The following is a 19,117-nucleotide window of genomic DNA, read 5'->3' as shown; positions in this document are numbered from 1 at the left end:
AGAACTGGCACTGAGCTCAAGTAGAAAAGAACCTTGATGTGGAGCTCCTGACTGTGTATCATCCTTTCATTACCTGCGCAGTGCCTCCCTATGTAGCCTTATCAGCTACTAAGAGTCCTTTAAGTTGCGCCCAGGCAGGACAGAGATAGTCAATAATGACACCGGGGTTGAATTCAGAGAAAGAATTTAATTCTTATTAATAAGAGACTCAAGGTGATCAGCTCACAACAAGAGTAGAGAAACACAAATTTGCAAAGCTTCTTATACACTTCTTGGGCTCCTTTCCCCCTCCTCTGTAAATGTGTGCACGCAAGGGGGTCACAAGTTACAAATCCATATTAGGAAAATCCGTATCCTGTCCTTCTCATAAACACAAAGGGGGTCACAAGTACCTATAAGGAAGATCCGTGTCCGGTCCTGTGCATAAACACATACTGACTCAACAAAGCCTTCAGTAAGACTATGCATCAAGCATAGCAGCTTCCAGCGTCAAGCTCATCCATTGATAAGGCTTTCTCTGTGTTCCAGACAAGGTCAGCAAGCTGGGCATCCTGTTCCTTTTGCTTACATTCCACTTTGGCACACAGAGAGAGGCAAAGAAAAAGCATTTTAAGCAAGACATCCCAGGGATATGGGGGGGGGGGGGGCTAAGCCATACGATCAGAATTATACAATGCAACTATATGATCAGATTTAGCTCAATAACACAATTGGCAAACCCCTCCCTTCACCTAGACCCCAGAAGGCTTTCATGTTGAAGCATGCGCTGTCTGACTTCAACGCTGCTTGACATTAGGCGGGCAATATCACCGTTGTCTTTAGATGCCTTCTAAAAACTTTTCTATTTTGGTAGTCCCATCCAGACACGTGATTTGGCTATGCATCTGTTCTTAAATCTGTTCCAGATGTTTTCAGCAAATTTTGTATTTGTTTTATTTTGAAATGTATTTCTGATTACGGATGCTTTCGCCATCCTGGGGCCCTTTGGGAGGAAAAAGGTGGGACAGAAATTTAATAGAGGAAGGAAGGAAGGAAGGAAGGAAGGAAGGAAGGAAGGAAGGAAATTCCTCCAGCAAGGGTCAGCTGTTGCACATTGGGTATAAGAATGCAAGAATGAAATAAAATCTCATTTGATTACATCTAGTTTGGAGTTTGCAGATGTCTGTGGGTGGTAATCATAGAAAAAAGTGCAAGAGGCCTCAAAGCTTATATGCATTGCTTACCATTTGACCTCTTTCCCCATCACCAGTGCTGGGTTCACGTATAAGCTAAACAAGCTATAGCTTAGGATCCCACTCTCTTGCCCCCCCCCCAAATAAATAAAAAAACCTGGATGTACATTTCCGAAATATAAGATAAAAAAACAAATAAAATAAAACCTACATACAGCAACAGTGTTTTGTGCTGTGTAGGCTCCTATGACGTAAGTAATGGGCCTTGCCTGCTAGCCTGCTCCCTAAAATATCACTGGTTTGCTCATTTCTATATATAGGGTGCCTACATTCTGCATGGACTGGTTGCAGGGCAAGATGTGCAAATGGCTTTAGATACCTATTAGGTCCATCAATTACCATGTAGCATATATTCATAAAATAATGTAAAACATCTCTTGGGTTGCACCGGGTGCTGATGCTTCCAAGGAGGCAGTAAAGGACCTGTTTGTGCATGCATGGATAGTGGTGGTATAGAGTAGACTGTACAATTGGTAGAGCAGAGAGGAAAGTCTGGTCTCCAGGTTTTAAGTCATACAATGACAGGGAACCTGTGGCCCTCCTGTTGCTGGATCCAGCCCTGGCCACTGGTTATACTATCTGCAGCTAAGAGTTGGCATCCCAAAAACATATTGAGGGGTTCTCTATCCCTGATACAATAGATCTAATTCCCAGGATCTCACCACACCTTTTTTAAAAACAAACAAACAGAAGATGCATCTCAGTGGTGCTTTCTTAAGGGGCCCCTGACCATCAGGTCCAGTCGTGTCCGACTCTGGGGTTGCGGCACTCATCTCGCTCTATAGGCTGAGGGAGCCGGCGTTTGTCCGCAGACAGCTTCCAGGTCATGTGGCCAGCATGACAAAGCTGCTTCTGGCGAACCAGAGCAGCGCACGGAAACGCCGTTTACCTTCCCGCCAGAGCGGTCCGTATTTATCTACTTGCACTTTGATGTGCTTTCAAACTGCTAGGTGGGCAGGAGCTGGGACCGAGCAACGGGAGCTCACCCCATTGCAGGGATTTGAACTGCCGACCTTCTGATCAGCAAGCCCTAGACTTTGTGGTTTAACCTGGGCATAGCTCCCTTGGTCACAGTGGGCGAGTCAATATGAATGCCTCTACTTCAACAGTCTACCAGTCAGGGCTCGGTATAACTCAGCTCTTGAGGCAGAGAAGACATAAGTGACAGCTGCTGAATTGCTAGCTTCACATCCATCTCAGTTTTGCTGAACATGGTAAAATAAGAAAAATGCTACAATTTGAAAATAGTTGTCTGTGTATTATTATTTTTATACTCACACTTAGTTTTCTGAGTTTCTAACCTGTCCAGTTAATGACCAGAGCATTACCCAAGTTGGATTTCGAAACCACAAGTCTTTACACAATTCCCATCCTTGTGAGAGATGACAAGGGGAGTTTGGCTTCTCAGACCATCTTTGTCCAGATTGTCGATGTCAATGAACCACCTGTCTTCACTGGGCTTCTGACTCAGCCTAGCCGAGGTATGAAGCAACTACACTTTGATGGCATGATCAATGGCTGGTTTCAAAAGGTTCACACCCTCTGACCTGTCTTTGACCCCCTTCTACCAATATGATCTGGTCACATACACATGAGACTACTGTAATGTTCTTTATATGGGGGTGCCTTTAAAGACAGCCTGCAAACCTCCGCTGGTTCAAATGCAGCTGGCGGAGTCCTGATGGGTGTACAGCTATCAGCTTCAATAGCACCTATATTATACAAGCTATCACTGGATTCCATTGCATTTCCAGAACCAATTCAAGCTGCTAGTGTTAATCTTCAAGGCCCTAAACAGTTTGTGGCCAAACTGATGAACACCCCGCACCTTGACCATTTTGCCTGTGCGTTAAGATCTCCACCAGAGATCCTATTGGTGTGTCCAGGGCCTAAATCTGTAGGATGGGTAATCACAAGAAAGAAGGCCTTTTCTGTGGTGGCACCACACCTTTGAAATACCCTCCCAATGAAGCTATACCAGAATAGGGTTGCCATATTCTCAAAAGCGAACAAAGTTTTTTATTTTCTTCTTACTCAAAGTTGTTGAGCTTTTGGGGAATAAGTTGGGGAATAATATTAACTCCCCTTACCATACATTTTGCCGAGTGGCTGAAAATCCACTTGGATGCCATTTTTCAGATGTATGGCAGCCCTGCGACCAGGTTACATCTCAGGCTTTTCAGAAGGTCACAGGCCCATTTATTTTGATTGCCACTCCCTGTGTAATTTTTTGTCCCAGTCACTCAGTGGAAGTTGGAATTTTTCATTTCATTTCTCATTTAATTTGTATAGGTAAAGGGACCCCTGACCATTAGGTCCAGTCATGGACAACTCTGGGGTTGCGGCGCTCATCTCACTTTACTGGCTGAGGGAGCCGGCGTACAGCTTCCGGGTCATGTGGCCAGCATGACTAAGCCGCTTTCTGGCAAACTGGAACAGTGCACAGAAACGCCATTTACCTTCCCGCCAGAGTGGTACCTACTTATCTACTTGCACTTTGATGTGCTTTTGAATGCTAGGTTGGGAGGAGCAGGGACCGAGCAACGGAAGCTCACCCTGTCACAGGGATTCGAACTGCTGACCTTCTGATCAGCAAGCCCTAGGCTCTGTGGTTTAACCCACAGCACCCTACCCGCATCCCATTTTTAATTTGTATACCGCCTTTCTATTTTACAATACACAAGGCGGTTTACAAGCTGAAGAAACAACGAATGTACACCTTATTATAATCTAATCCAATACAACAATGTGATAATAAAACATAACTTCAAAACAAGCAACTAATATCAAATAAAGTAACATTCAACCATCCATTAGAATAGTACAGTTCTTCCTCTAAGCACAGCTCCCTTATGAGGACTCCTAGGGCTGGAGGGTGGGGCAAGTATAATGTTATTTGAGTTTTGAATTGGCTTTCTCTTCCTGAGTATAGCAGTGTAGAGGAGGTCCAAGTCGGGGGGGGGGGGGCTACAGAGAAGCAATCATAGCTCTGCCTCATAACTCTGAGCCAGTGTGGTGTAGTGGTAATCTAGTGAACTGGGTTCGCATCTCTGCTCCTCCACATGCAGCTGCTGGGTGACCTTGGGCTAGTGGCACATCTTTGAAGTTTCTCAGCCCCACTCACCTCACAGAGTGTTTGTTGTGGGGGGGGAAGGGAAAGGAGAATGTTAGCCGCTTTGAGACTCCTTCGGGTAGTGATAAAGCGGGATATCAAATCCAAACTCCTCCTCCTCCTCCTCCTCCTCCTCCTCCTCCTCCTCCTCCTCCTCCTCCTCCTCCTCCTCCTCCTCCTCCTCCTCCTCTTCTTCTTCTTCTTCTTCTTCTTCTTCTTCTTCTTCTTCTTCTTCTTCTTCTTCTTCTTCTTCTTCTTCTTCTTCTTCTTTGGTGTGTTTTGCATTGGCCCTGCCTTTCTTTTGTTCTAGGAGGAACTCTCCTAGACCTTGGTCCCTTTTGCAAATCTATCCATGGAAGACAGACTCTGGGTCCAACCTTTGCTCCTAGGATACCTTCTATCCATAGAATATCCCAAGCAGGGGTAGGAAACACCGTGTCCTCCAGATGTAGCTGGACTCCAAATCCCATCAACCCTAGCTTGCATCGCCAATTCTGTTTTGATTGTTTCAGGATTTTAACATTGCCTAAGGGACGTTGTGAGAAATCGAAATAAAGAAGCCCGTAGGTGGGAATTAAAGCTGCCAGGTGATTAGATAATAATAACAAATGAATGATTCATCATCAATATCTATCTGCAGCTCCTGAAATTTATATCACAGAGGATACCCTGCAAAACACAGGAATTTTTAGAGTCACTGCCAGAGACCCGGAGGGAGCCCCTCTGAAGGTAATTCACAATAACTCTTAGACTTCTATAGCTTAATCTACGGAAATAAGGTGGGGTCTCAAATTACTTCCCCCCACCCATGTTCTGTAAATTGAATATAGGGGAAATGGGCAAAGCTTCACCTCTGTTTGTCGTGTGTGACACAGACACAGAACTCTTGGCAATGTAGCACGGTCCTTAAGAATGTTGGTCTGGGACCAGGAAGACAATTCAACCATGGTCTTGGGCCAGTTACTCTCCCTCTCTCCTTCAAACCTTCTTCACAGGATCGGTTGTATGCACTGACTTGAGCTTCTTTGAGGAAAGGTGGATTATACATGTCTTAAATAAATAAAAAAACCATGGGCGTATCGAAATTGCAGACGTGAACAGCAGTGCTGCATATGGTGGCTTGAAGATCATGCCCTTCTGATACCGGTGTCACTGCTGGGGCACTGTGGGGCAGGGTAGCAGCGAGGAAGACAGGGTGCTGTTGTGCTCAGATCCTGCTCACAGGTGTCCCATGGGCACCTGGTTGGCAACTGCGGGAACATTTGCACTGCATTGCAGGCCCAGCAGGCATGAAGAAACATAATTCCACATTTATTTATTTATTTTAAGTTGCTTTTGTTCCTTGCTGCTTCTTAGGCCATCTCTCCCACAGAGAGAGAGGAGAGGGAGGGAGGGAGGGAGGGAGGGAGGGAGGCTTAGCTGCCAAGTCTCCCATTTTTCGCGGGAAACCCCCGTATTTTGTTGCCATTTCCCGCTGTTATCCTGAATGGATTTATATCCCGCAAACACCCCCCCCCCCGATTTGGAATGCAGCTCCTGCCGGCGGCCATGTCCCGGCTCCCGGCTGTCTGCACATGTCTGGACATGCGCAGAAGCGATTTCTGGTGCCCAGATATGCAGACACGGGCAGCCCGGCACCGGAAATCGCTTCTGCGCATGTCTGAACATGTGTAGAAGCGACTTCCGTTGCCGCTCTGCCCATGTCTGGGCACCGGAAATCGGGCAGCGCCGGCACCGGAAGTCGCTTCTACGAATGTCTGGACATGTGTAGAAGTGACTTCTGGTGCCGCGCCGCTGCTGATCCCGGATTTTTCAATCCGGGAGTTGGAGGGTATGGAGAGAGGGAGGGAGGGAGGGAGGGAGGCTGAGCAACATGCTGCAATAATTGGGTGGTTTAAAGTCCAGAATGGAGCTGGGGGAAAGAGAAGACAGCTTGCCCCCTTACATCTGGCTCCTGACCTGAGATTTTGCCCCTTCCGTCACGTTCCCCAAAGGAAGAATTTTCGGTTCTCCCCTAAAATTTTGGGCCACATATTGTGCCTTGGCAGCCCCGCATTTGGGGGGATACTTTATTAGGAGATTCATTTCAAAAATAAAATAAAATAGTCATCTCCACGAGTAGTAATTATATAGCAAGGAACGATACTTTAGCAATACCTGTAATTAAGGAAGAGTTTGGATTTTAATTATAAACTGCCATCTTCTGCGGTTGGTAATTCAGCTATGAAACAAACTTTAAACACCAGCAAGGCATTTTTCAAGGTATGGAACAGGCCTTCAGCTTTATTTATGATTATAGCTTGTTCCCTCGGTTGTTTTCTTAAAAAAAAAAAACAACTTTGGGGAAATTCATGCTAAGTTTTTCAAATGCTAGGCTAGAATATATATTATTCAAAACTGTGGATGTTCCTCCAATAAGCACGACTCCCTCAGGTCTACTTTTGCTCTTGTTTTATGACATTATAGCACCAGTGGGAATTGTACAACTGCAGCCCAGATTGAATGTTGTTACCTTCTTCAGTGCAAAAAATAAAAATAAATATATCCAGCCTCAAGTCATAGACCCATTCCCTTTGAACAAGCAGATTCCACATGATAGATCAGTCCCCATGAAGTGGAATTTAGCGTTGTCTTTGGGCACCGTTTTATTTCAGTAGTGTTGTTACTAGGAACGGGGCAGATCTGTCCATTTTGTTTTCTCCCGGTTTCTCATTTTTCAGTTCTTCACATTTCCACCTCAGTTTGAGAGCTATGTCAAGAAACAGCAATTTATTTAAAAACCAAAGAAACAATTTTAACAAGTGGGACCTGCAGCAAAAGGTTGCAGGGAAGTGTTCCTGTTCAGTGGGCCAGCCAACCAGCCGTGTCCTTTAAGAGGGTGTACCATTAGAGGGCTTCCCATTTCTGTTTTCCAGTTCTGACTTCTGTGGTTTGTTTCATTTTGTTTGCTTGCCTCCCCTTGAGAGTTGTTTTTATTTCTGCAAACATTGGCTGACACCCCCCCCCCCCAGCATGCTGATACCTTCTGCTCATTTCTCAGTGGCTCCATTTTGTGTTTGCTACTGGTGTAATGATCCAGTACTGTATAGCTAGTTGCATATATAAGAAGCACAGGCATCCTGTGGATTTGGGGGAGTTAAAATGTGTTGTTAAAGTGTGGATTCGTGGAGAAGGTGGCTTTTGCGAAGGATGCTGAAAAACAGAGGGTGCAAGAGCACGCTTTCCAAATGGAGGATGGTGTCAGGCTTTGAGGACTCAGCTTTCTCCACCCCTTTGGCTGTAGACAAGCAGGGCAAAGAGAAAAGAGTCGCTTACCATTTAAAAAGTCTTTAATTATCACTGCAAAAAAACAAAGCAGCCATTCTCGGAATGACGGTGTTCCCTATTAAGGTTTCCACCCACTTCCCCCCTAGTGACTTCCACGCCTTGCAACCTGATCTCGCAACCACTTTGCTTTCTAGGTTGCCACCTTATCTGCTCGTTGTGACCTTGGGTTGGGCAGATGTAGTCTTTCAAGCAAGAGAGAGAGTCAGTTAACTCTCTCTCTCCCCCCAGTTCTTCTTCTCCTAGCTGTTCATCCCCCCAGTTCGTCCCAACTTTTGTCTTCAGAACTGTGCCCCTCTGCAAACCGCTGCTCCAAATCTATACTGTCCCACTGCTCCTGGGCAGCCTCAGGATCCTGGTCAGGAGCAGGGGGAGGGGGAGGCTCCCACCATTCCTCATCAGAGCAGTACTCCTCAGCCTGGTCTCCAACAAATGGTGATAAACCACACACACTGGGTTTGTCCAGCTCGAATTACAGGCATGGAGACATAGAAAGAATATGAAAGTACGAGCCAGTGTTGTTCCCTGGTCTTGCTGCAACCATTGCCCCTGTCAAAAGGATAAGCCTCTCTTGAAATGGCACAGCAAGTTCTGCCAGGGCATACGATTCCTGAACATTCATACCCTCCTTAAGACTCGATCCCTGTCAAGGGCCTCCTAATCCACTTTTAGAAGTATCTGCACATTATTATTTTTGTTAATGTCCCTGGGTGACCTTATCAAATCCCACAGCACTGAGATAAAGCACTGCTTGTATTCAGCCAAGCCCCACACAGAGTAGACCCATTGAAACCAATGCACATCAGTTAGTCATGTCCGTTCACTTCAGTGGTTCTACTTTAGGGGAAAGACTTGTGTTGACATTTAAGCACTTTCTGCCCGGGCCCTGTTTCCAATGGCCAAATTCCGGCTATGTCCGGCAAATTCCGGACATATGACAAAACCTGGTGGTAATACTGTATCTATAATCCAGACAAATTTAAGCACTTTTAAATCTCACAGGTTTCAATGAGAGGTAATTAAGATGTTTGCTCTCTCACTGAAATCATTTGGATTGAAATCACTTGGATTGAAAAATTGCTTTCAATCCTTAATGTGGCCTTAATGACTTAAAAAATCTCCAGGGAGCACCAGCAGATTATTATCCATCTGCTGATAATAAAGACAAGACAATCGCTCTAATACAGAGGTTATTTGTGTTCTCACTTGCTGGCTGTAATGGTTCCAAAAACTCAAGCAGGAAACTTCCTTGTTCCTTCAGCAAACTTCCAGTCTGCCTGTTGCCTAGTAACCATGTGTGTCCTTTTGTAAACAGAAGTAGGTTTATATCAGACTGTAACAAGCCATCAGCCGCATTTTGTTTGGGGGGGGGGGGGAGGAGGAGCTTTTATAACATTACTCTTCTCTTTCACATTAAAAGAAAGCCAACCCATATGAATTAGCACAATGGTCTTAGGGGACAGCAGTTGGTTTTAGGCGATGGCATTGAAATAGTGGGCACAGATAGGGTTGCCAGACTCAATAGTGGACAGGACTTCTGTGCCTTTAATTGCCCTGCTCTCTTTTGAGTCTGGAAACCTTAAAGAGAAACCAGCAGACCCTTTGTTTAATTTCCAAGCAAAGGGTCTGCTGGTTTCTCTTTAAGGTTTCCAGACTCAAGAGAGAGCAGGGCAATTAAAGGCACAGAAGTCCTGTCCACTATTGAGTCTGGCAACCCTAGGCACAGGAGTGGCCCGAGCCATTTTGCTGCCTGGGGCAAAAGGACAAGGCATTCCTCACTGTGCACAAAATCTGACTAGGATGGTAACTGAATCATCCTTAAGCACCGGTGATGGTACAGAGCCCCCTCACCTCCACACCCTAGGGCAGGAATCGAAGACTGAATGGCCCACATTTCTAGCCACTTTCTGATCCTCAGAATTTTCTGCCTGAGGCAGCTACCTCACTTTGCCTCATGGAAGAGCTGGCCCTGAGTAGATACCTGGTGGAAGGGAGAGAACCCGTGACAAATGGTTATCTCCAGCTATAAACTCTATAAGAAGGACAAGGAAGGATATACCGGAAGTACTCTGTATGTCAAAAAGGAAGGCATTGAGTCTAGCAAGCCAGAGACTCCTCTCAAGGGGCAGACTCCTCGCACAGAATCATTGTGGTTGATGATGCTATTGTCCCTCTGATATAAATCAGAACTGGATCTTTAGGGAGTTTACAGAAGGATTTCTTCTTCTCTCCCCAGCAAGTCCACTTGTGCCACATCCCACAGCCCCACCTCCTCCAGAGAGGCTTATAGGAGCAGGGAAATAGAGGGGTGAGGAAATTTCCTTCAATGAACTTGTTTCATTTGACTTACTATAGGATATAAATCAAAATCACAAGTAATACAAAGAGCCGGTGACAACCAAAAGCAAATTCAGCCACCCTCCAGAAAATACAGTCAGAAAATAAATGTTGCTTTATGAGTAATGTTTTATATAGATTGTATAGAGATCTCTGCTACTATTGCTACTATCCTGTGGGTTCACTTGCAGAGGGATGGACTGGGCATTCAAACACAGCAGTACTTTTAATATATCAGACTACTGTATTACTTGCTATCATTTGTTTCCAATGTCTGACATTTTGCATGGACCGTAACATTTTAAAAATTGATGCCACCCTTTCCTACTAGTTCTCTATCGACATCTCACAGAATCTCACAGTATTCAAGATTGATGGTGCAGGGACAATTTATATGACAGAGACCTTCAGATCTGAACACAGTGAAAAGAGGTAAGCAGATATCTATTTTGTGGTTTTATTTTGTTCAGAAGTGGAGAAAATCCCAATTGTTTTTCATTTAAAATTATTTTCCACACGTGGTTGCTTGTGGGGGGAACAAACACTGCAAGAGCATCTGGAGGAAGGAAGGAAGGAAAGAAGGAAGGAAAGAAGGAAGGAAAGAAGGAAGGAAGGAAGGAAGGAAGGGCGAGCTTTTCCTCTGAGGAAGGGCAGTACAAGTTGTGATTTTTCTTTATCAACCATTACACATGCTGTACCATTTTATTATTTGTGCATTATGCGTTTTTCTGGACCATATGATGAATCACAGGACAGTGCATAAAATATCATAAAAACAATAAAGTAACCCTGGCATCGATTAAAACAATTCAAAACATAAAACAATGTCAACTGGGCACAATGACTATGCTTTGCTTCCACTAGTGGAGGCAGGTGTGCCTCTGAATACCATTTGCTGGAATTGGTGAGAGTGATGAGAGGCCTGCTGAACTCAGGTCCTGCTTGTGGGCTTCTCTTGTGGACATCTGGTTGGCCACTGTGAGAACAGGATGCAGAACTAGATGGACCCATGGCCTGATCAAGTAGAGAATTTCCGGTGAGAAGAGGTAGTCAGTGGGTGGAAGTGTCTTTTTTTAAAAAAATTAAAATTTAGCAAGTAACTTTTTCCTCAAGTCACCAATGACCCTATCATTACAACCAACTCTCACAGCGTTCCTTTTTTTAAAAAAAGCTTTTATTTATACTTTTATAATTAGTTTATACATTTCATTAGTTTTAGAATCAATTTAACTTTTCAAAGAATTGACTTCCTTCCCCCTCTTTCTGCAGTTCCTTAAATTTATTTTTTTAGATCTTCTGCATATCCAAATTCATTTGATTTGCTCATTTAATTATCTACTTTAAATATATACTCTTATGAAACTGCAGGTTATTATAGTAATCCGGCCAATGTTTTTTATCTGTTTGCAAGTTATCGGTAAATATTCAGTAAACCATTTTCATTCTTTTATATAAAAAAAGTTTGTTATCTTGATTTCTTATTCTTCCGGTAAGTTTCGCCATTTCTGCATATTGCCTAAGTTTTTGTATCCATTCTTCCTTTGCCGGGGACTTCTGCTTCTTTCCACTTTTGGGCAAGTAACATTATTGCTGGCTGTAGTATCATACATAAATAAATTTTGATACAATTTAGATAGTTCTGCCCCTATAATTCCCAGAAGAAAAGCTTCTGGGTTTTGTTTTTTTACATAAATTATTTTGAACGTCCTTTTCAATTCATTGTATATATTGTATATCATAGCATTCCTGTGACTCATAAGGAGTAACAAAACATCAGGTGTGTAAAATCATTAAACAGGTGTGTAAAATCAGCCACTGCCTGACTCTTTCAGTGTGGAAGTTCCACATCATGTGGTTGTATCATGTGACATCGCCCCACAGTTTAGTCAAGGACATAAATCAGGGTGAGCTGGGAAGGAAAGCCAAGGGAACAAAAACATTTTGATTTTTGCCCAAAGCTTAGAAGAACTGTTGATTCATGTGTATATGCAAAAATAAATTTAAATTAGCCATTTGAAAATGACAGGATGGAAAAAACAAGAATTGCTATTAATAGATTTCTTGCTTATTGCAGGGTTTGTTTGTTTTAGTTCATAAGCTTAAAAGACCTTCAGCTTTTAGCTCTGTATCTATTCTTCTGGTGGGATTCAGGATGTGCCTGAATTCAGAGTGGGGTAGAGGGAGTCTGGGATGTCTAATTAATTCTAACTGCCTCAATGCTGACCTCACCAGCCCTTGCAGGATGCGGCAGGGTTATAGCTGTATGTTAATAAGGCTGAACTACATTAATTAGTCATTTCCCTCTACCTGCATATTAATACCGCCTGGTGTTGTTTAAAAATAGAAGGTGTGTCTTTTTTAATCAGAGCATTTCTTACTTGGATATGCATGAACATGTCTAGGGAGAGTGTGCACAGCTTCCCTCTTGCTCCCTTCTTTTTGTCAAGTGGAAGAGAGACTGTTACCCAAATGAGATCTGGAAAGCTCTTCATCATATTCCCAGAGAGACTGCAGAGCTTTCTGCTCAACCAGAAGGAACTTCCTGATCTAATTATTCACTTTCCAATTACAGGCACTCATTGTTTATCATTCTAAGTTTTACTCCAGCAAGCTAAAGTGACAATTGAAGCCACCACTTGCTGTACCTTTCAAAGCTGAAACAAAATATTGCGAGAGACAAAATTTCTACTCTGGAGAGTTTTTCAATTAGGTATGATTTAACTAGCTAAGACAGACAAAGAGAAGGTAGAGAAATGGTACACTACAGAAGGAGTGGAAAGTTGCTCCTGGACATATTTGGCTTTCTCTGTAGGTCATTTATTTAGAGGCTGTTTCTGCTGCATTTCTACAACACAATGCCCATGTTCAAACAGTCATATCTTGGCTTATTTGGCTTTTTATTAGTAAAGAGGATGAGATAATTTCCTGGGACCTGATTCAACTATCTGGCCCTAGTAGCAGAAGCCTGAGCAAGGACTTACACTAGCACAACTGGGCTCCCTTTCCTCCCCCCCAAATGCTTAGAAAGCTGATTTGAGTTTTAACTTGTTTTAGTATTTAGGCCTTGGTATGTCTAAAATACATACATACAAAATGTGTATGTATTTTTGTGATTTTTTTATTTGTGATAATTTTATTGTTTAACCTCTTTCTTACATTGTTTATTGTACAAACTGTTGGAGGAAAGCAAATACACTTCCTTCTCAAGAGGTCACAGTTTAATGATCTAGCCCAGGCATCCCCAAACTGCAGCTCTCCAGATGTTTTGGCCTACAACTCCCATGATCCCTAGCTAACAGGACCAGTGGTCAGGAAGATGGGAATTGTAGTCCAAACCATCTGGAGGGCCAAAGTTTGGAGATGCCTGATCTAGCCACTCTCTGCTTGTAGTCTAAATTAACTCCAACCCTAAAAGCTGAGCCATTTTGTCTACTGTTCTCTCCAGATAAGATGTTGTCTATTTCTCTCCACTTTCTACTCATCCTGTAAATCATTCCTGCATGAATAAAGCCTTTGAATTCCAGAAACTGTAAATGATTATTCCAATCTAATTCACCCAAACTGCAAAGTCTGCTAACAAGTGGTGTATAAATTTTATGAGTATGAATACAGCATATATAATTCCAAGCCTCAGCAGATGAAATAGTGGCAAGGAAAACTAAGTGGTACCTGCCAACCACAGATGATAGAAAGCAGTAATCAGTAACTGAAAACAACTAAGCAAACCATCAAACAAAAGCTCTTGGGTAAACCAGAAAGCCTTCCCTTGGCCCCTAAAGTGTATTGAATTCGAGATAGTGGGTAGAGTTGCAATCAGGACAACATTCCTAGGGTAGAGTTACTCAGAAAGCTCCTTTCCCAGTGGCCACTTGTACCGCCTCTGGGTACAGGAACACAGGAGGTTGCCTTATACTGAGTCACACCATTGGTCCATCTTGTTCAGTATTGTCTACACTGGCTGGCTATGGCTCTCTGGGTTTTTAGACAGGGACATTACCAGGCCTATCTGGAGATACTAAGAAATGAGCCTGGGACCTTCTGAATGCAACACAGCTGTTATGCCACTAAGTCATGGCCCTTTCCAAAGCAAAGGCAGGGACATAGAATGATGGACCTTAAGCTGTTTGGTAGGTTTATATGGGAAGAAGCCTTCTGAGCACCTGGCACCAATTTTTATTATTTTTATTTCTTACCTGCCCTTCACCATAAGGTCCCAGGGTGAGTTGCAACAATGCAACAAGCAATTATGAAAAGTGGTACTGGTAAAACCTTTAAAATTACTAACAGACAATGAAATCTTTCCACCCTGAATGGAACAGGTTAAATTCATCAAAAGAGATGGATTCCACAAAACCAAAGGCCTTAAGAGTCTTGTGGCACCTTAAAGACTAACAAGCTTATTATGGCATGAATGTTCACGCAACACAGTCCATTTCATCAACTGCATGACATGATCCTAAATTGGCAAGACAGACACACGGAGGGTGGAGGGGAAGAGAAGAGAATGCAGAGAAGTGTGGTATTTAACACCGGTAAAACTTGCAAAAATGTATCATACATCTGATAACAAATGTTGGAAATGTAAAGAAAAAGAAGGAACCTTTTACCACATGTAGTGGGTGTGCCCCAAAGTAAAAGACTTATGGGAAAAGGTTTATAATGAGTTGAAAAAGGTGTTGAAAGACACTTTTATTAAGAAACCAGAATAGGATGAAATCCCCCAAAAGGACATTACATTCTTTCTGTATGCCACAACTGCTGCGAGGCTACTACTTGCGAAGAATTGGAAGAGTCAAGACATACCAACAATAGATGACTGGTAAGTGAGGATGATGGACTTTATGGAACTTGCTGAACTGACTGGGAGAATCCGCGACCGGGAAGAAGAGGAGGTGAAGGAAGATTGGAAGAAATTTAAGTTATATCTTGGAAAATATTGAAATATGTAATAATCTTTAGTGAAAGTGTTAGAGGCTGTCGGTGTAAATGTAGAGAATAGGTTAAGTTTAAAGAATCATATGAAATTCAGATGGAGGGGATTGGGGGGAGTCACATACCACTGTTTAAGAAAAATTATGAATTTATAAGTAATATCTGTGTTTGTTTGTTTTTATGTTTGTTTGTTTTTGCTTGTAAAATGAATAAATATTATTATTTAAAAAAAGAGAATGCAGAGAAGTGAGGCAGAAAGTGACAGCTACCTGAAAGCAAAATAGTTACAGTAACCAATTAAGAACACAGCAGAGTGGCCAATTAACAAGGTAGTGTTGGTGCTAATGCAAACAGCCTGGCATTAGTAAACTAATTAGCACATGTAGTGTGTTTTTAAAAACAACAACAGCACAGCAGCAATCTTGATGTAACCCACAGGTGACATGATTGAATTGCTTGATAACAGAGCAACAGTGTGTCCTGGAAGACTGATAGGTGTTCCTGTTACTTTCTGGATATCCCCGTTTATGATGTCAGAGAATGGTGTTGGGGTTCTTTGGGGTGGTGGGAGAGCAGGGTATCTCTACGGTAGATAAATATATAATTTGCTTGCAGCTATTCAGTGAAGGTGACTGTGGCTGATCCAGAAGGTCTCTCTGCGACTGGATATATCAAAGTGTTTCTTGTGGAAGTAAAGCACAGTGGGGACGTCTTTCTTAATTGCACGTAAGCATCCAAGGTAGTGCTTGGTTCTATAGGGTGTGTATCTTGTGCTTGTGTATAATTGATAGACTTTTTAAGAGACCCTTGACGGTGGAATGAAGTCTCTAGAGCAGTGATGGCCAAATGTGGCCCTCCAGCTGTTTTGGGACTACAATTCCCATCATCCCTGACCGCTCGTCCTGTTAGCTAGGGGTGGTGGGAGTTGTAGTCCCAAAACGGCTGGAGGGCCAAGTTTGGCCATCGCTGCTCTAGAGCTTCCTGTAGCAACATAGTAGGACTGCCGGGGGCGGGTCTGGGCGTGGAATGTAGGAACAGCTATCCATTTCCTGCTGTCTCAACTGCAGGAACAGGTGCTCATTTTCCCTACCCCACCCTAGTCCCAGTATGGTCTCTGCTAGTCCAAAGGTTTTTGCAGATTTCTGAAACATTACTAAAACGTCCATAACCAGACTAGGGATAATAGTGGGGCAGATTATTTAAAAAGGAAAATGCACACATGCACACATAGCTATCTTCCCTTCACAGCCATGGAAATATAAGTACCTTATTGTCATGTGTGGAAAACCATACCACCTTTCTGCTTGGGAGCAGACAGTGTCTGAAACTCTGAAATAATAATAATTATTTTTTGTACCGCACCCATCTCTCTCTCTCATCCACCCACCGAAGTGTGCATGCACACGAAAGCTCATACCAAAATAAAAACTTAGTTGGTCTTTAAGGTGCTACTGAAGGAATTTTTTTAAATTTTGCTTTGACTCAGACCAACACGGCTACCTACCTGTAACCAGATCCTTCAGTTATTGATCTGTCCCCAGCTAAGCTCCTTAACTAAGTGAAGTGGTACCTGAGAATAGGAACTATAGACCTGAAAGCCCCCAGTTCAAAACTTCCTCTGCCCAGTGCATAACTATTTCATCCCCATCTTCCCACTATCAATATGGGAATTATAAAGCTGCCATATCTTGGATAATTACTGTCATATCCACACTTGCTAAAGTGAAGACTGAGACTGCGCTGGCTCAGTGAAAAAGATATGATCCGCTGCTGAGCTGCACATTGTAACTACTGTTTATAGGTAAAAAGGTAAAGGTAAAGAACCCCTGGATGGTAAAGTCTAGTGAAAGGCAACTACGGGGTTGCGGCGCTCATTGCGCTTTCAGGCTGAGGGAGCTGGTGTTTGTCCACAGTTTTCCAAGTCATGTGGCCAGCATGACTAAACTGCTAATGGGCTAATGGTGCACTGCTAAAGTGCACGGAAACACCGTTTACCTTCCTGCCGCGGTGGTACCTATTTATCTACTGGCACTAGTGTGCTTTCAAACTGCTGGGTTGGCAGGAACTACAGTGGAACCTCTACTCATTCCGGAGGCCCGTCCTTATGGCGTAATGGGTTGCTGGTAGAAGCGCCATCACACACAGGTGCATTCGGCGGTGGCCGCTTCTGCGCATTCACGAATCGCGGCAAACTCGGTGTTTACTTCCGGGTTTGCCGCGGTTGCAACTTGGAACCGGCCAAAGTAGAGGGGGATGTAAGTAGAGGTTCTACTGCACTGTTTATAAGCTGTGAATTGCCTTTCTAGTTTTTTCAGTATTGGGAAAGGCAGATTGACTCCTAGGACAGGAGACTCGGTTTCAATGGCTCTGGTGAACATCACTTTGGATGAAGAGATTCCCATTGGGAAGACTGTTGGCAAGTGCCATGCTGCAGGAGAAGATCCAATGGATCCTATCGCCTTCGTTCTTGATCCAAGTAATCCTTACTTCATGATTGACAAAGGTAAGCCATGACAGATGTGAATCCTGGCAAAACCCCACCCCTCCTCTAAATCCTTTGTTTTTGATTACAACCACAGGAGAAGAGGATAGCTCACTGTCAGTTTATAGAATTCTCCTGGAACAGATGTTTTGGACTACAGTTCCCATCAGCCCGAGCAGACTGTGCTGGCTAAGACTGATGGGAATTGTAGTCTAAAATATCTGGAGGGCATGAGGCTGGCAAAAGCTTGCTTATGTGAAAAACAAAGGTAGCCAAGGTGTGTGGTGCATAAGGGGGAGGGGGATACCATTATTTCAGTGGGCGCTGGGTTTAAGAGGACCAACCAAAATGTTGCAAAATAATGGCAAGTTTATATGAAGTTTGAATCTTCTACAAGGGGCAACATATCCCATGGAATATGCAAAGAGCTGCTTGGGAAGTCACAGGGCAGGCACCAGGCATCAACATCGTAACTTAGGCAGCTGCTGATTCCCCAGTTGGAGGCCCGCTGCCTATCCCTGGAGCCTCCTAGTCCTGTTTCTGCTCTACTTCCTCTAATACCAAGTTAGACCATCATTCTACTGTAGCTAAATTTTGTCAACACTGAACGGCAGCTGCATTACAGGGCTTTAGGTAGGACGTTTTTCGAGCCTTAACCTGAGGCCTTCTGGATGCCAAGGATGTGTTGTATCATTGCTGGTGCCCGTTTGCTTTCAGGCTTCCCTAGACATCTGGTTGGCCACGTTAAGAACAGGATGCTGGATTAGGTGGGCTTTGGGCTTGGCGCAGCAGGGCTCCCCTAATGTGCTTATAAGTTAAAACAGGAGTTTCTGAAAACTTAATGAGTGCCAGAATAGAATACACCAAGGAAATGTTAACTGGAGGAGAATTCTGCAACTGTGGAGTTAAACTGTGGAGCCACCACTAAGAAGGCCCCGCTCATGTGTTCACTAACGTAACCAATTTCAGTGGTGGGCACACACGCAGAACATCAGGCGGAGGTCTTAGATTATGGGCAGGTTCATAGTTTAGTAAGCATTACTAAATGTTCCAGGCAGGGCACAGATCATCATCATCATCATCATCATCATTCTAACAACTATTTTGCAGCTCGTGGTACTCTACTAATTGCATCTAGACTGGACGTGGAAGAGGATGGATTTATCAGTGCTCAGTCATTCACTGTTGTGGCTTGCAGCAGTACCCGGAGGTGTGCAGGCATTCCTGTGATTGTGAATGTACATGGAATCAATGACAACATGCCATTCTGTCATCAGTATGTATACAGGTGAGCTAGTGAGTCAAGAAGCGGCAGCAAATTGTTAGCTATGTTTTTCTCATAATAGCTTTTCCTTCACATAGATATTCAAAAATTATAAAGAAGCTCATGGACAACAATCGAACAAATGGGCCAAATAAATATCCCATGCCATTGGAGCAAATGGAGCCCTGACCCATCGTATTCAGTCTGCCTCCAGGCAGCCCCCACCTGCCTGCCTTCTTTCTGACAAGCACATAGCTGTCAAGTTTTCCCTTTTCTCATGAGGAAGCCTATTCAGCATAAGGGAATTTCCCTTTAAAAAAAGGGAGACATTGACAGCTATGCAAGCAGTCCAGTTGGTGGCACTGCCTGGCAGGTTCCATTTCCTTAGTCTCAGGCTGCAAATGCACATTTTTCTTCTAGAACCAGTGGGTTCT

At 43.6% G+C, this 19,117-nt stretch overlaps 1 protein-coding gene across 2 annotated transcripts in view; it reads left to right on the top strand.

The window, feature by feature from the left end:
• Positions 1 to 19,117, top strand: part of LOC118080061 (cadherin-related family member 3-like) — a 40,559-nt gene that overhangs the window by 5,569 nt on the left and 15,873 nt on the right. For both annotated transcript variants that reach the window (XM_060271300.1, XM_060271299.1), the window contains exons 3-8: positions 2,542 to 2,713; positions 4,985 to 5,073; positions 10,337 to 10,437; positions 15,553 to 15,663; positions 17,244 to 17,440; positions 18,530 to 18,707. In XM_060271300.1, coding sequence (XP_060127283.1) covers positions 2,542 to 2,713; positions 4,985 to 5,073; positions 10,337 to 10,437; positions 15,553 to 15,663; positions 17,244 to 17,440; positions 18,530 to 18,707 — 848 coding nt within the window. The remainder of the gene's footprint in view (positions 1 to 2,541; positions 2,714 to 4,984; positions 5,074 to 10,336; positions 10,438 to 15,552; positions 15,664 to 17,243; positions 17,441 to 18,529; positions 18,708 to 19,117) is intronic.

Source organism: Zootoca vivipara, chromosome 2, assembly GCF_963506605.1.
Source record: "Zootoca vivipara chromosome 2, rZooViv1.1, whole genome shotgun sequence".
Lineage (NCBI taxonomy): Eukaryota > Metazoa > Chordata > Lepidosauria > Squamata > Lacertidae > Zootoca > Zootoca vivipara.
This window is presented reverse-complemented; position numbering and strand designations above follow the sequence as displayed.